The 18488-nt window shown below is 48.6% G+C and overlaps 1 protein-coding gene across 1 annotated transcript in view; it reads right to left on the reverse strand.

Annotated features, from left to right (window-relative positions):
* LOC120021523 (serine/threonine-protein kinase PAK 3-like) overlaps window positions 1–18488 on the reverse strand; it is an 86043-nt gene that overhangs the window by 24386 nt on the left and 43169 nt on the right. The window contains exons 7-10 of the mRNA XM_038965314.1: window positions 14882–15056; window positions 14141–14204; window positions 7179–7227; window positions 6904–7016 (exon numbers count right to left, since the gene is read on the reverse strand). Coding sequence (XP_038821242.1) covers window positions 6904–7016; window positions 7179–7227; window positions 14141–14204; window positions 14882–15056 — 401 coding nt within the window. The remainder of the gene's footprint in view (window positions 1–6903; window positions 7017–7178; window positions 7228–14140; window positions 14205–14881; window positions 15057–18488) is intronic.

An 18488-nucleotide genomic window follows, 5' to 3' on the forward strand; every position in this document is an offset into this window, starting at 1 on the left:
GTATACTAGTCCCTACCAGGTAACTACAGACAGAGGAGAGAGAGATGAAGTATACTAGTCCCTACCAGGTAACTACAGACAGAGGAGAGAGAGATGAAGTATACTAGTCCCTACCAGGTAACTACAGACAGAGGAGAGAGAGATGAAGTATACTAGTCCCTACCAGGTAACTACAGACAGAGGAGAGAGAGATGAAGTATACTAGTCCCTACCAGGTAACTACAGACAGAGGAGAGAGAGATGAAGTATACTAGTCCCTACCAGGTAACTACAGACAGAGGAGAGAGAGATGAAGTATACTAGTCCCTACCAGGTAACTACAGACAGAGGAGAGAGAGATGAAGTATACTAGTCCCTACCAGGTAACTACAGACAGAGGAGAGAGAGACGAAGTATACTAGTCCCTACCAGGTAACTACAGACAGAGGAGAGAGAGACGAAGTATACTAGTCCCTACCAGGTAACTACAGACAGAGGAGAGAGAGACGAAGTATACTAGTCCCTACCAGGTAACTACAGACAGAGGAGAGAGAGACGAAGTATACTAGTCCCTACCAGGTAACTACAGACAGAGGAGAGAGAGACGAAGTATACTAGTCCCTACCAGGTAACTACAGACAGAGGAGAGAGAGACGAAGTATACTAGTCCCTACCAGGTAACTACAGACAGAGGAGAGAGAGACGAAGTATACTAGTCCCTACCAGGTAACTACAGACAGAGGAGAGAGAGACGAAGTATACTAGTCCCTACCAGGTAACTACAGACAGAGGAGAGAGAGACGAAGTATACTAGTCCCTACCAGGTAACTACAGACAGAGGAGAGAGAGACGAAGTATACTAGTCCCTACCAGGTAACTACAGACAGAGGAGAGAGAGACGAAGTATACTAGTCCCTACCAGGTAACTACAGACAGAGGAGAGAGAGACGAAGTATACTAGTCCCTACCAGGTAACTACAGACAGAGGAGAGAGAGACGAAGTATACTAGTCCCTACCAGGTAACTACAGACAGAGGAGAGAGAGATGAAGTATACTAGTCCCTACCAGGTAACTACAGACAGAGGAGAGAGAGATGAAGTATACTAGTCCCTACCAGGTAACTACAGACAGAGGAGAGAGAGATGAAGTATACTAGTCCCTACCAGGTAACTACAGACAGAGGAGAGAGAGATGAAGTATACTAGTCCCTACCAGGTAACTACAGACAGAGGAGAGAGAGATGAAGTATACTAGTCCCTACCAGGTAACTACAGACAGAGGAGAGAGAGATGAAGTATACTAGTCCCTACCAGGTAACTACAGACAGAGGAGAGAGAGATGAAGTATACTAGTCCCTACCAGGTAACTACAGACAGAGGAGAGAGAGATGAAGTATACTAGTCCCTACCAGGTAACTACAGACAGAGGAGAGAGAGATGAAGTATACTAGTCCCTACCAGGTAACTACAGACAGAGGAGAGAGAGATGAAGTATACTAGTCCCTACCAGGTAACTACAGACAGAGGAGAGAGAGATGAAGTATACTAGTCCCTACCAGGTAACTACAGACAGAGGAGAGAGAGATGAAGTATACTAGTCCCTACCAGGTAACTACAGACAGAGGAGAGAGAGATGAAGTATACTAGTCCCTACCAGGTAACTACAGACAGAGGAGAGAGAGATGAAGTATACTAGTCCCTACCAGGTAACTACAGACAGAGGAGAGAGAGATGAAGTATACTAGTCCCTACCAGGTAACTACAGACAGAGGAGAGAGAGATGAAGTATACTAGTCCCTACCAGGTAACTACAGACAGAGGAGAGAGAGATGAAGTATACTAGTCCCTACCAGGTAACTACAGACAGAGGAGAGAGAGACGAAGTATACTAGTCCCTACCAGGTAACTACAGACAGAGGAGAGAGAGATGAAGTATACTAGTCCCTACCAGGTAACTACAGACAGAGGAGAGAGAGACGAAGTATACTAGTCCCTACCAGGTAACTACAGACAGAGGAGAGAGAGACGAAGTATACTAGTCCCTACCAGGTAACTACAGACAGAGGAGAGAGAGATGAAGTATACTAGTCCCTACCAGGTAACTACAGACAGAGGAGAGAGAGATGAAGTATACTAGTCCCTACCAGGTAACTACAGACAGAGGAGAGAGAGATGAAGTATACTAGTCCCTACCAGGTAACTACAGACAGAGGAGAGAGAGATGAAGTATACTAGTCCCTACCAGGTAACTACAGACAGAGGAGAGAGAGATGAAGTATACTAGTCCCTACCAGGTAACTACAGACAGAGGAGAGAGAGATGAAGTATACTAGTCCCTACCAGGTAACTACAGACAGAGGAGAGAGAGATGAAGTATACTAGTCCCTACCAGGTAACTACAGACAGAGGAGAGAGAGACGAAGTATACTAGTCCCTACCAGGTAACTACAGACAGAGGAGAGAGAGATGAAGTATACTAGTCCCTACCAGGTAACTACAGACAGAGGAGAGAGAGATGAAGTATACTAGTCCCTACCAGGTAACTACAGACAGAGGAGAGAGAGATGAAGTATACTAGTCCCTACCAGGTAACTACAGACAGAGGAGAGAGAGATGAAGTATACTAGTCCCTACCAGGTAACTACAGACAGAGGAGAGAGAGATGAAGTATACTAGTCCCTACCAGGTAACTACAGACAGAGGAGAGAGAGATGAAGTATACTAGTCCCTACCAGGTAACTACAGACAGAGGAGAGAGAGATGAAGTGTACTAGTCCCTACCAGGTAACTACAGACAGAGGAGAGAGAGATGAAGTATACTAGTCCCTACCAGGTAACTACAGACAGAGGAGAGAGAGATGAAGTGTACTAGTCCCTACCAGGTAACTACAGACAGAGGAGAGAGAGATGAAGTATACTAGTCCCTACCAGGTAACTACAGACAGAGGAGAGAGAGATGAAGTATACTAGTCCCTACCAGGTAACTACAGACAGAGGAGAGAGAGACGAAGTATACTAGTCCCTACCAGGTAACTACAGACAGAGGAGAGAGAGATGAAGTATACTAGTCCCTACCAGGTAACTACAGACAGAGGAGAGAGAGACGAAGTATACTAGTCCCTACCAGGTAACTACAGACAGAGGAGAGAGAGACGAAGTATACTAGTCCCTACCAGGTAACTACAGACAGAGGAGAGAGAGATGAAGTATACTAGTCCCTACCAGGTAACTACAGACAGAGGAGAGAGAGACGAAGTATACTAGTCCCTACCAGGTAACTACAGACAGAGGAGAGAGAGATGAAGTATACTAGTCCCTACCAGGTAACTACAGACAGAGGAGAGAGAGATGAAGTATACTAGTCCCTACCAGGTAACTACAGACAGAGGAGAGAGAGACGAAGTATACTATACCCTACCAGGTAACTACAGACAGAGGAGAAAGAGATGAAGTATACTAGTCCCTACCAGGTAACTACAGACAGAGGAGAGAGAGACGAAGTATACTAGTCCCTACCAGGTAACTACAGACAGAGGAGAGAGAGACGAAGTATACTAGTCCCTACCAGGTAACTACAGACAGAGGAGAGAGAGATGAAGTATACTAGTCCCTACCAGGTAACTACAGACAGAGGAGAGAGAGACGAAGTATACTAGTCCCTACCAGGTAACTACAGACAGAGGAGAGAGAGACGAAGTATACTAGTCCCTACCAGGTAACTACAGACAGAGGAGAGAGAGATGAAGTATACTAGTCCCTACCAGGTAACTACAGACAGAGGAGAGAGAGATGAAGTATACTAGTCCCTACCAGGTAACTACAGACAGAGGAGAGAGAGATGAAGTATACTAGTCCCTACCAGGTAACTACAGACAGAGGAGAGAGAGACGAAGTATACTAGTCCCTACCAGGTAACTACAGACAGAGGAGAGAGAGATGAAGTATACTAGTCCCTACCAGGTAACTACAGACAGAGGAGAGAGAGACGAAGTATACTAGTCCCTACCAGGTAACTACAGACAGAGGAGAGAGAGATGAAGTATACTAGTCCCTACCAGGTAACTACAGACAGAGGAGAGAGAGACGAAGTATACTAGTCCCTACCAGGTAACTACAGACAGAGGAGAGAGAGACGAAGTATACTAGTCCCTACCAGGTAACTACAGACAGAGGAGAGAGAGATGAAGTATACTAGTCCCTACCAGGTAACTACAGACAGAGGAGAGAGAGACGAAGTATACTAGTCCCTACCAGGTAACTACAGACAGAGGAGAGAGAGATGAAGTATACTAGTCCCTACCAGGTAACTACAGACAGAGGAGAGAGAGACGAAGTATACTAGTCCCTACCAGGTAACTACAGACAGAGGAGAGAGAGACGAAGTATACTAGTCCCTACCAGGTAACTACAGACAGAGGAGAGAGAGACGAAGTATACTAGTCCCTACCAGGTAACTACAGACAGAGGAGAGAGAGACGAAGTATACTAGTCCCTACCAGGTAACTACAGACAGAGGAGAGAGAGACGAAGTATACTAGTCCCTACCAGGTAACTACAGACAGAGGAGAGAGAGATGAAGTATACTAGTCCCTACCAGGTAACTACAGACAGAGGAGAGAGAGATGAAGTATACTAGTCCCTACCAGGTAACTACAGACAGAGGAGAGAGAGATGAAGTATACTAGTCCCTACCAGGTAACTACAGACAGAGGAGAGAGAGATGAAGTATACTAGTCCCTACCAGGTAACTACAGACAGAGGAGAGAGAGATGAAGTATACTAGTCCCTACCAGGTAACTACAGACAGAGGAGAGAGAGATGAAGTATACTAGTCCCTACCAGGTAACTACAGACAGAGGAGAGAGAGATGAAGTATACTAGTCCCTACCAGGTAACTACAGACAGAGGAGAGAGAGATGAAGTATACTAGTCCCTACCAGGTAACTACAGACAGAGGAGAGAGAGATGAAGTATACTAGTCCCTACCAGGTAACTACAGACAGAGGAGAGAGAGATGAAGTATACTAGTCCCTACCAGGTAACTACAGACAGAGGAGAGAGAGATGAAGTATACTAGTCCCTACCAGGTAACTACAGACAGAGGAGAGAGAGATGAAGTATACTAGTCCCTACCAGGTAACTACAGACAGAGGAGAGAGAGATGAAGTATACTAGTCCCTACCAGGTAACTACAGACAGAGGAGAGAGAGATGAAGTATACTAGTCCCTACCAGGTAACTACAGACAGAGGAGACAGAGATGAAGTATACTAGTCCCTACCAGGTAACTACAGACAGAGGAGAGAGAGATGAAGTATACTAGTCCCTACCAGGTAACTACAGACAGAGGAGAGAGAGATGAAGTATACTAGTCCCTACCAGGTAACTACAGACAGAGGAGAGAGAGATGAAGTATACTAGTCCCTACCAGGTAACTACAGACAGAGGAGAGAGAGATGAAGTATACTAGTCCCTACCAGGTAACTACAGACAGAGGAGAGAGAGATGAAGTATACTAGTCCCTACCAGGTAACTACAGACAGAGGAGAGAGAGATGAAGTATACTAGTCCCTACCAGGTAACTACAGACAGAGGAGAGAGAGACGAAGTATACTAGTCCCTACCAGGTAACTACAGACAGAGGAGAGAGAGATGAAGTATACTAGTCCCTACCAGGTAACTATAGACAGAGGAGAGAGAGATGAAGTATACTAGTCCCTACCAGGTAACTACAGACAGAGGAGAGAGAGAAGAAGTATACTAGTCCCTACCAGGTAACTACAGACAGAGGAGAGAGAGATGAAGTATACTAGTCCCTACCAGGTAACTACAGACAGAGGAGAGAGAGATGGAGTATACTAGTCCCTACCAGGTAACTACAGACAGAGGAGAGAGAGATGAAGTATACTAGTCCCTACCAGGTAACTACAGACAGAGGAGAGAGAGATGAAGTATACTAGTCCCTACCAGGTAACTACAGACAGAGGAGAGAGAGATGAAGTATACTAGTCCCTACCAGGTAACTACAGACAGAGGAGAGAGAGACGAAGTATACTAGTCCCTACCAGGTAACTACAGACAGAGGAGAGAGAGATGAAGTATACTAGTCCCTACCAGGTAACTACAGACAGAGGAGAGAGAGATGAAGTATACTAGTCCCTACCAGGTAACTACAGACAGAGGAGAGAGAGAAGAAGTATACTAGTCCCTACCAGGTAACTACAGACAGAGGAGAGAGAGATGAAGTATACTAGTCCCTACCAGGTAACTACAGACAGAGGAGAGAGAGATGGAGTATACTAGTCCCTACCAGGTAACTACAGACAGAGGAGAGAGAGACGAAGTATACTAGTCCCTACCAGGTAACTACAGACAGAGGAGAGAGAGACGAAGTATACTAGTCCCTACCAGGTAACTACAGACAGAGGAGAGAGAGATGAAGTATACTAGTCCCTACCAGGTAACTACAGACAGAGGAGAGAGAGATGAAGTATACTAGTCCCTACCAGGTAACTACAGACAGAGGAGAGAGAGACGAAGTATACTAGTCCCTACCAGGTAACTACAGACAGAGGAGAGAGAGATGAAGTATACTAGTCCCTACCAGGTAACTACAGACAGAGGAGAGAGAGATGAAGTATACTAGTCCCTACCAGGTAACTACAGACAGAGGAGAGAGAGACGAAGTATACTAGTCCCTACCAGGTAACTACAGACAGAGGAGAGAGAGATGAAGTATACTAGTCCCTACCAGGTAACTACAGACAGAGGAGAGAGAGATGAAGTATACTAGTCCCTACCAGGTAACTACAGACAGAGGAGAGAGAGATGAAGTATAGTCATTGCATGAGATGGTCATATTTACAGTAGCTGTTATACGTGTGGTTCTCCCCATCAGCAACCACAGTAAGTGTGTGAGCCTCACCTGTCCAGGTAGTTGACTATGTTGGGGTTTTTGTTTTCCCTCATAACCAGGATCTCGTTGATGATCAGCTCCTTCTTAGGCTGCTGTTGGAGGTTCATCTGCTTGATGGCCACCTGACAGAGGAACAACCATAAACAGGACACAACACGGTGTCTTCAGTGCTCTGATACATTACACAGTTAATGTGCCAGAAGAGAAGGCTATCAGTAGGGTGACAGATAGACGTAAGATGTGGATGATTTTCTGAAGTGACTGTGGTAGTCAAGTTAGTTTACCTCCTGGCCAGTAGCAATGTCAATGGCTGTGTACACAGTGCCAGATGCCCTGAGGAAACAAGAGAATAACGCATTAGTTCCACATAGAAACAAGTCCTCATGCAAGGAGTTAGAACAGATCACCCAAGCTCTCAAAGTTTCATGTTTCTAGTTTTTATTGTCATGTCCACAAGTACAGTAAAAGGCCTTTCTTGTTTGCTCCTTCCAGCACCTGTCTCTCCACGGTACCTATCTCCATAATATTAGCGTTATGCCAACTCTCACCTGTCTCTCCACGGTACCTATCTCCATAATATTAGCGTTATGCCAACTCTCACCTGTCTCTCCACGGTACCTATCTCCATAATATTAGCATTATGCCAACTCTCACCTGTCTCTCCACGGTACCTATCTCCATAATATTAGCGTTATGCCAACTCTCACCTGTCTCTCCACGGTACCTATCTCCATAATATTAGCGTTATGCCAACTCTCACCTGTCTCTCCACGGTACCTATCTCCATAATATTAGCGTTATGCCAACTCTCACCTGTCTCTCCACGGTATCTATCTCCATAATATTAGCGTTATGCCAACTCTCACCTGTCTCTCCACGGTACCTATCTCCATAATATTAGCGTTATGCCAACTCTCAAGAGCCTGGAGGACATTTGCCAATTTTTTTATTAACACAAGAATTTCCTTCAAAGAAACAATTACAGAATGTATTTGAATACAAGCAGTTTTATGGCTTCCATTCATAAATGATCAAGAACCATTTCATTTGGCCACCAGAGGGCAGCATTGACCATTGGCCGTTGGAAAAGGCAGCACTAGTGTCCCTGGGTCAGTAATAACTAATAGGAGTAATTACCATGTCAATAAGATGACCTTTCCTCTCTTTTATCTATAAATGTCTTGCATGATTTAAGACCCTACAGTCTATAATGTGCACATTATATCACTTGCATATGTAGAGAATGTCAGGAGCTCATTCTGCTGTGAGTGTGTGGTGTGTCTAAGTTACATGTGGAGAGTGTGTGGGGTGCTCACCACTCTGTGATGTGTTTAGTCTATGACTTGTGTGTACAGTACCAAGTCTGTAATGCATACAGTTCATGACTGGCATATGAACCCACCAAGTGTACAGTGTGTTTGAAGTACCCTTTTTAACATGTACAATATGATTCCTTGCAAAGTGTCTGTTCTGTCCCATGTACAGTATATGTACTGTAAATGGTGTGTTATTGTGATCCCTGTGCCACTGGGGTGTTGGGGCTCCAGGGGAATCACAGATCTGATAGTCCCTCTACAGTAGCCTGAGCATCATTTTAATTAGACAGACACAGATTACAGTAAATTGAAGGCAGGTAGCCTAGTGGTTAAGAGCATTATGCCAGTAACTGAAAGGTCGCTAGTTTGAATCCCCAAGCTGACTAGGTGAAACACCTGTCAATGTGCCCTTGAGCAAGGTACTTAACGCTCTGGATGAGAGCATCTGCTAAATGACTACAATGTAAAAAGAAGAAAAGCTTGGCTGGGGTACAGTAACCTGTCCCCCTCTCTGCCCTGACATTGTAAACCTCTGAATGCTAGAGGGCAGAGACATGCTTCTGTATTCAACCACCTTGCAATCTGCCTTTGGGCAAGAAACCACAGGCACCAGCCCGGGTACATCCTGGGACAGTGTCAGGTTTAAACCTGACTGAACGTCTCTTTGTTTTATGATGCTTCCATTTCTGTATGAGCTCCAAGGGAACATAACACAGACCCATGATGAATGCTGTAGTCAGGAACATAACACAGACCCATGAGGAATGCTGTAACCAGGAACATAACACAGACCCATGATGAATGCTGTAACCAGGAACATAACACAGACCCATGATGAATGATGTAACCAGGAACATAACAGACCCATGATGAATGCTGTAACCAGGAACATAACAGACCCATGATGAATGCTGTAACCAGGAACATAACACAGACCCATGGTGAATGCTGTAACCAGGATGATAACACAGACCCATGGTGAATGCTGTAACCAGGAACATAACATAGACCCATGAGGAATGCTGTAACCAGGAACATAACACAGACCCATGATGAATGATGTAACCAGGAACATAACACAGACCCATGATGAATGATGTAACCAGGAACATAACACAGACCCATGGTGAATGCTGTAACCAGGAACATAACACAGACCCATGAGGAATGATGTAACCAGGAACGTAACACAGACCCATGGTGAATGCTGTAACCAGGAACATAACACAGACCCATGGTGAATGCTGTAACCAGGAACATAACACAGACCCATGAGGAATGCTGTAACCAGGAACATAACACAGACCCATGAGGAATGCTGTAACCAGGAACATAACACAGACGCATGGTGAATGCTGTAACCAGGAACATAACACAGACCCATGGTGAATGCTGTAACCAGGAACATAACACAGACCCATGGTGAATGCTGTAACCAGGAACATAACACAGACCCATGGTGAATGCTGTAACCAGGAACATAACACAGACCCATGAGGAATGCTGTAACCAGGAACATAACACAGACCCATGAGGAATGCTGTAACCAGGAACATAACACAGACGCATGGTGAATGCTGTAACCAGGAACATAACAGACCCATGATGAATGCTGTAACCAGGAACATAACACAGACCCATGGTGAATGCTGTAACCAGGAACATAACACAGACCCATGGTGAATGCTGTAACCAGGAACATAACACAGACGCATGGTGAATGCTGTAATCAGGAACATAACACAGACCCATGGTGAATGCTGTAACCAGGAACATAACACAGACCCATGGTGAATGCTGTAACCAGGAACATAACACAGACGCATGGTGAATGCTGTAATCAGGAACATAACACAGACCCATGGTGAATGCTGTAACCAGGAACATAACACAGACCAATGATGAATGCTGTAATCAGGAACATAACACAGACCCATAATGAATGCTGTAACCAGGAACATAACACAGACCCAAGATGAATGCTGTAACCAGGAACATAACACAGACCCATGATGAATGCTGTAACCAGGAACATAACACAGACCCATGGTGAATGCTGTAACCAGGAACATAACACAGACCCATGATGAATGCTGTAACCAGGAACATAACACAGACCCATGAGGAATGATGTAACCAGGAACATAACACAGACCCATGATGAATGATGTAACCAGGAACATAACACAGACCCATGAGGAATGCTGTAACCAGGAACATAACACAGACCCATGATGAATGATGTAACCAGGAACATAACACAGACCCATGGTGAATGCTGTAACCAGGAACATAACACAGACCCATGGTGAATGCTGTAACCAGGAACATAACACAGACCCATGATGAATGCTGTAACCAGGAACATAACACAGACCCATGATGAATGCTGTAACCAGCAACATAACACAGACCCATGATGAATGCTGTAACCAGGAACATAACACAGACCCATGATGAATGCTGTAACCAGGAACATAGCACAGACCCATGATGAATGATGTAACCAGGAACATAACACAGACCCATGATGAATGCTGTAACCAGGAACATAACACAGACCCATGGTGAATGCTGTAACCAGGAACATAACACAGACCCATGACGAATGCTGTAACCAGGAACATAACACAGACCCATGATGAATGCTGTAACCAGGAACGTAACACAGACCCATGGTGAATGCTGTAACCAGGAACATAACACAGACCCATGGTGAATGCTGTAACCAGGAACATAACACAGACCCATGGTGAATGCTGTAACCAGGAACATAACACAGACCCATGGTGAATGCTGTAACCAGGAACATAACACAGACCCATGATGAATGCTGTAACCAGGAACATAGCACAGACCCATGATGAATGATGTAACCAGGAACATAACACAGACCCATGATGAATGCTGTAACCAGGAACATAACACAGACCCATGGTGAATGCTGTAACCAGGAACATAACACAGACCCATGATGAATGCTGTAACCAGGAACATAACACAGACCCATGATGAATGCTGTAACCAGGAACGTAACACAGACCCATGGTGAATGCTGTAACCAGGAACATAACACAGACCCATGATGAATGCTGTAACCAGGAACATAACACAGACCCATGGTGAATGCTGTAACCAGGAACATAACACAGACCCATGGTGAATACTGTAACCAGGAACATAACACAGACCCATGGTGAATGCTGTAACCAGGAACATAACACAGACCCATGATGAATGCTGTAACCAGGAACGTAACACAGACCCATGGTGAATGCTGTAACCAGGAACATAACACAGACCCATGGTGAATGCTGTAACCAGGAACATAACACAGACCCATGATGAATGCTGTAACCAGGAACATAACACAGACCCATGATGAATGCTGTAACCAGGAACATAACACAGACCCATGATGAATGCTGTAACCAGGAACATAACACAGACCCATGATGAATGCTATAACCAGGAACATAACACAGACCCATGGTGAATGCTGTAACCAGGAACATAACACAGACCCATGGTGAATGCTGTAACCAGGAACATAACACAGACCCATGGTGAATGCTGTAACCAGGAACATAACACAGAGACCATGGTGAATGTTGAAGGAACATAACACAGACCCGTGGTGAATGCTATAACCAGGAACATAACACAGACCCATGGTGAATGCTGTAACCAGGAACATAACACAGACCCATGGTGAATGCTGAAGGAACATAACACAGACCCATGATGAATGCTGAAGGAACATAACACAGACCCATGGTGAATGCTGAAGGAACATAACACAGACCCATGGTGAATGCTGAAGGAACATAACACAGACCCATGATGAATGCTGAAGGAACATAACACAGACCCATGGTGAATGCTGAAGGAACATAACACAGACCCATGGTGAATGCTGAAGGAACATAACACAGACCCATGGTGAATGCTGAAGGAACATAACACAGACCCATGGTGAATGCTGAAGGAACATAACACAGATCCATGGTGAATGCTGTAACCAGGAACATAACACAGACCCATGGTGAATGCTGAAGGAACATAACACAGACCCATGATGAATGCTGAAGGAACATAACACAGACCCATGGTGAATGCTGAAGGAACATAACACAGATCCATGGTGAATGCTGTAACCAGGAACAGATAGAGTCCCCTGCCAGGAGTCTGGTTTACTGTTTGGTTCCACACCCTGACCTTGAGCCTAGTTTCCACTGCATTAACTTTACCAGTAACCCATGCCTTCCCTGTATCCATCACTAAACCTTCCCATTCTCATAACACCCCAGAAGTCTTTTTGACTACAGTCTGTTTTGCTGCAGCAGAATGGCTTCATTTTGATAATGAGTTCTCACAGATTGACCTTATACAGAATGAAGTGGAAGACTCATTTTACAAGTCACACTCCAGAGATTTAGTCAAGTCACACATCTCTCTCACGTCTGTCCCTCACTCTGTTCTCCTTGCCCTCTCTCTTCTTTATTCTCCCTCCCTCCCTCTCTCCCTCCCTCCCTGAGACCATCAGGCTACACCATTGTATTGTGAGTGTGTATGAATAATGAATGAGTGTTCCTGCAGCGTATCCCGACCCAGCCACTGATGCGCTGCAGCCGGCCAGGTAATGCTCTGTTGTTAGGTAGCTGTGGAACCAATCCACACTGATCATTGACTCATCAGGAAGCTTCTCATGTGATCTCCAGAGGTGATGGAGTGTGAGGTGGCTAAGGTCACTGAGCTCAGGATTTGTTAACTGCTCTCATCCTCAGGTAACATTTCCCTGTGGGTTTAATCAGAGAGGTCTGTGAGAAACCACAGTTTAGTGTTCATATCCTTGTGCACAGCTGTTTTAATTTATAGACAGTGTGTGCAGATTGTCTGTCGTTATCACCCACATTGATCAGGGGAGCCCTTAGGGGTGTGTTAAGCTAAGCAGACAGTGCTGGAGGAAGCTGGCTGCTGCTGTTGTTGTGTTCAGGTCTGATGTGGAGGGAGTGGTGATGTCAGGGCTAAGCTCACCCCAGCCCCCCCAGAGAGAGAGCGAGAGCGAGAGAGAGAGAGAGAGAGAGAGAGAGAGAGAGAGAGAGAGAGAGAGAGAGAGAGAGAGAGAGAGAGAGAGAGAGAGAGAGAGAGAGAGAGAGTTTGAATCACAGAGTGAGAGAGAGAGAGAGGGAGAGAGAGAGAGAGAAGGAGGGAGAAAGAGTGTGAGAGAGAATCAGAGAGAGAGAGAGAATGAGGGCGAAAGAGTGAGAAAGAGAATCAGAGAGAGCGAGAGAGAGAGAGAAGGAGAGAGAGAGAGAGAGAAGGAGGGAGAAAGAGTGAGAGAGAGAATCAGAGAGAGAGAGAGAGAGAAGGAGGGATAAAGAGTGAGAGAGAGAATCAGAGAGAGCGAGAGAGAGAGAGAAGGAGAGAGAGAGAGAGAGAAGGAGGGATAAAGAGTGAGAGAGAGAATCAGAGAGAGCGAGAGAGAGAGAGAAGGAGAGAGAGAGAGAGAGAAGGAGGGAGAAAGAGTGAGAGAGAGAATCAGAGAGAGAGAGAGAGAGAGAGAAGGAGGGAGAAAGAGTGAGAGAGAGAATCAGAGAAAGAGAGAGAGAGAGAGAGAAAGAGAGAGAGAGAGAGAGAGAGAGAGAGAGAGAGAGAGAGAGAGAGAGAGAGAGAGAGAGAGAGAGAGAGAGAGAGAGAGAGAGAGAGAGCAGGCTGAGCTCATCTGGCCTGCAGCCATGTCTGAATAAAGTTCCTTTCTATTTATCTCTCAGACCCTTCAACCTCTTTCTTTTTCTCATCTCTGTCTCTGGTCACTCCTGAGTGAGGCGTTGTCTGTCTTTCTCTCAGTTGGGCTGACTACCAAAGACTACTTTGTTCCAATAAGAGGCAGTAAGTAGCTGGTGGATTTGGATTGAAGGTGGACTTACCCTTGTCCTATTTTCTCAAAGCGTGTGTACTTCTTTTTGGGGTCCCCCACACTCACAATGCTCCCTGGGAGAACAGAGAGAGGTGATTAGTGGAGAGTGTCTCTAGGTCAGACTGAGGCATGCATACACACACACACACACGCACACGCACACACACACACACGCGCGCGCACGCACGCACGCACACGCACTCGCACACACACACACACACACACACACACACACACACACACACACACACACACACACACACACACACACACACACACACACACACACACACACACACACACACACACACACACACACACAGCACGGCCATGGAGAGGGCAACCCTGCATTACACACACGCTCCTCTGCCCACGCCATTCAGGGATGTCGCCTGCTGTGGGGCCTCGTACTGAAGCCAAATACACTGCTGCATGCTGGGAGGTTGTCCTGCACAGTAGAGCACTGCTGATGTTTTGGTCAGGGGCACTCTGTTTTGCAGAGAGGACACTGCAGAGAGGACACTGCAGAGAGGACACTGCAGAGAGGACACTGCAGAGAGAGCAGTACTCTGACTATAGAGGGGCGCTTGGCCGTCCTAAGGCTGTAATCTGTGGCTTAGTGAGCAGCCCACACTAATCACTGCGGTAGGATGGGTTTAGAGCTGAGAAGTCTGGACACATCACAGTACAGTCACAGCACAATCTCTATGGGACTCTCCATGCTCCATAGATCCACAGAGAGACAACATACTCAGTCGCTCCAGAATCTCCTCGTCTGTCATCTTGGACTTCTTCCTCTGCCGATCGGTGTGGCGGTACAGAGTGCTGGACGTGTTCTCCGGCTGGACCTGGGACTCCGGTGGGGTTGTGACCTCCTTCACAGGGGCGGGAGGCGCCAAGGGTTCGATGACAGAGCGGGTGTAGATCTGTCAGGAGAGGCGCGGGACACAGTCACAGTCAGAGAGGAGCAGGACACAGTCACAGTCAGAGAGGTTCAGGACACAGTCAGAGAGGTTCAGGACACAGAGAGGAGCAGGACACAGTCACAGTCAGAGAGGAGCAGGACACAGTCAGAGAGGAGCAGGACACAGTCACAGTCAGAAAGGAGCAGGACACAGTCAGAGAGGGGCATGACCCAGTCAGAGAGGGGCAGGACACAGTCAGAGAGGGGCATGACCCAGTCAGAGAGTGGCATGACCCAGTCAGAGAGATTGGCAGGACACAGTCAGAGAGGAGCAGGACACAGTCAGAGAGGAGCAGGACACCGTCAGAGAGGGGCATGACCCAGTCAGAGAGGGGCAGGACACAGTCAGAGAGGGGCATGACCCAGTCAGAGAGGGGCAGGACACAGTCAGAGAGGAGCAGGACACAGTCAGAGAGGAGCAGGACACAGTCAGAGAGGAGCAGGACACAGTCAGAGAGGGGCATGACCCAGTCAGAGAGGGGCAGGACACAGTCAGAGAGGGGCATGACAGTCACAGTCAGAGAGGGGCAGGACACAGTCAGAGAGGGGCAGGACACAGTCAGAGAGGGGCATGACCCAGTCAGAGAGGGGCAGGACACAGTCAGAGCGGGGCATGACCCAGTCAGAGAGGGGCATGACCCAGTCAGAGAGGGGCAGGACACAGTCAGAGAGGGGCATGACCCAGTCAGAGAGGGGCAGGACACAGTCAGAGAGGGGCATGACCCAGTCAGAGAAGGGCAGGACACAGTCAGAGAGGAGCAGGACACAGTCACAGTCAGAGAGGAGCAGGACACAGTCAGAGAGGAGCAGGACACAGTCACAGTCAGAAAGGAGCAGGACACAGTCAGAGAGGGGCATGACCCAGTCAGAGAGGGGCAGGACACAGTCAGAGAGGGGCATGACCCAGTCAGAGAGTGGCATGACCCAGTCAGAGAGATTGGCAGGACACAGTCAGAGAGGAGCAGGACACAGTCAGAGAGGGGCAGGACACAGTCAGAGAGGGGCAGGACACAGTCAGAGAGGGGCAGGACACAGTCAGAGAGGTGCAGGACACAGTCAGAGAGGGGCAGGACACAGTCAGAGAGGGGCAGGACACAGTCAGAGAGGGGCAGGACACAGTCAGAGAGGGGCAGGACACAGTCAGAGAGGGGCATGACCCAGTCAGAGAGGGGCAGGACACAGTCAGAGAGGGGCAGGACACAGTCAGAGAGGAGCAGGACACAGTCAGAGAGGGGCATGACCCAGTCAGAGAGGGGCAGGACACAGTCAGAGAGGGGCAGGACCCAGTCAGAGAGGGGCAGGACACAGTCAGAGAGGGGCAGGACACAGTCAGAGAGGGGCAGGACACAGTCAGAGAGGGGTAGGACACAGTCAGAGAGGGGCAGGACACAGTCAGAGAGGGGCAGGACACAGTCAGAGAGGGGCATGACCCAGTCAGAGAGGGGCAGGACACAGTCAGAGAGGGGCAGGACACAGTCAGAGAGGGGCATGACCCAGTCAGAGAGGGGCAGGACACAGTCAGAGAAGGGCAGGACACAGTCAGAGAGGGGCAGGACACAGTCAGAGAGGGGCAGGACCCAGTCAGAGAGGGGCAGGACCCAGTCAGAGAGATTGGCAGGACACAGTCAGAGAGGAGCAGGACACAGTCAGAGAGGAGCAGGACACCGTCAGAGAGGGGCATGACCCAGTCAGAGAGGGGCAGGACACAGTCAGAGAGGGGCATGACCCAGTCAGAGAGGGGCAGGACACAGTCAGAGAGGAGCAGGACACAGTCAGAGAAGAGCAGGACACAGTCAGAGAGGAGCAGGACACAGTCAGAGAGGGGCATGACCCAGTCAGAGAGGGGCAGGACACAGTCAGAGAGGGGCATGACAGTCACAGTCAGAGAGGGGCAGGACACAGTCAGAGAGGGGCATGACCCAGTCAGAGAGGGGCAGGACACAGTCAGAGCGGGGCATGACCCAGTCAGAGAGGGGCATGACCCAGTCAGAGAGGGGCAGGACACAGTCAGAGAGGGGCATGACCCAGTCAGAGAGGGGCAGGACACAGTCAGAGAGGGGCATGACCCAGTCAGAGAAGGGCAGGACACAGTCAGAGAGGGGCATGACCCAGTCAGAGAGGGGCAGGACACAGTCAGAGAGGGGCATGACCCAGTCAGAGAGGGGCAGGACACAGTCAGAGAGGAGCAGGACACAGTCAGAGAGGGGCAGGACACAGTCAGAGAGGGGCAGGACACAGTCAGAGAGGGGCAGGACACAGTCAGAGAGGTGCAGGACACAGTCAGAGAGGGGCAGGACACAGTCAGAGAGGGGCAGGACACAGTCAGAGAGGGGCAGGACACAGTCAGAGAGGGGCAGGACACAGTCAGAGAGGGGCATGACCCAGTCAGAGAGGGGCATGACCCAGTCAGAGAGGGGCAGGACACAGTCAGAGAGGGGCAGGACACAGTCAGAGAGGAGCAGGACACAGTCAGAGAGGGGCATGACCCAGTCAGAGAGGGGCAGGACACAGTCAGAGAGGGGCAGGACCCAGTCAGAGAGGGGCAGGACACAGTCAGAGAGGGGCAGGACACAGTCAGAGAGGGGCAGGACACAGTCAGAGAGGGGCAGGACACAGTCAGAGAGGGGCAGGACACAGTCAGAGAGGGGCAGGACACAGTCAGAGAGGGGCATGACCCAGTCAGAGAGGGGCAGGACACAGTCAGAGAGGGGCAGGACACAGTCAGAGAGGGGCAGGACACAGTCAGAGAGGGGCAGGACACAGTCAGAGAGGGGCATGACCCAGTCAGAGAGGGGCAGGACACAGTCAGAGAGGGGCAGGACACAGTCAGAGAGGGGCAGGACACAGTCAGAGAGGTGCAGGACACAGTCAGAGAGGGGCAGGACACAGTCAGAGAGGGGCAGGACACAGTCAGAGAGGGGCAGGACACAGTCAGAGAGGGGCAGGACACAGTCAGAGAGGGGCATGACCCAGTCAGAGAGGGGCATGACCCAGTCAGAGAGGGGCAGGACACAGTCAGAGAGGGGCAGGACACAGTCAGAGAGGAGCAGGACACAGTCAGAGAGGGGCATGACCCAGTCAGAGAGGGGCAGGACACAGTCAGAGAGGGGCAGGACCCAGTCAGAGAGGGGCAGGACACAGTCAGAGAGGGGCAGGACACAGTCAGAGAGGGGCAGGACACAGTCAGAGAGGGGCAGGACACAGTCAGAGAGGGGCAGGACACAGTCAGAGAGGGGCAGGACACAGTCAGAGAGGGGCAGGACACAGTCAGAGAGGGGCAGGACACAGTCAGAGAGGGGCAGGACACAGTCAGAGAGGGGCAGGACACAGTCAGAGAGGGGCAGGACACAGTCAGAGAGGGGCAGGACCCAGTCAGAGAGGGGCAGGACAACAA

Source organism: Salvelinus namaycush, chromosome 26, assembly GCF_016432855.1.
Source record: "Salvelinus namaycush isolate Seneca chromosome 26, SaNama_1.0, whole genome shotgun sequence".
NCBI lineage: Eukaryota > Metazoa > Chordata > Actinopteri > Salmoniformes > Salmonidae > Salvelinus > Salvelinus namaycush.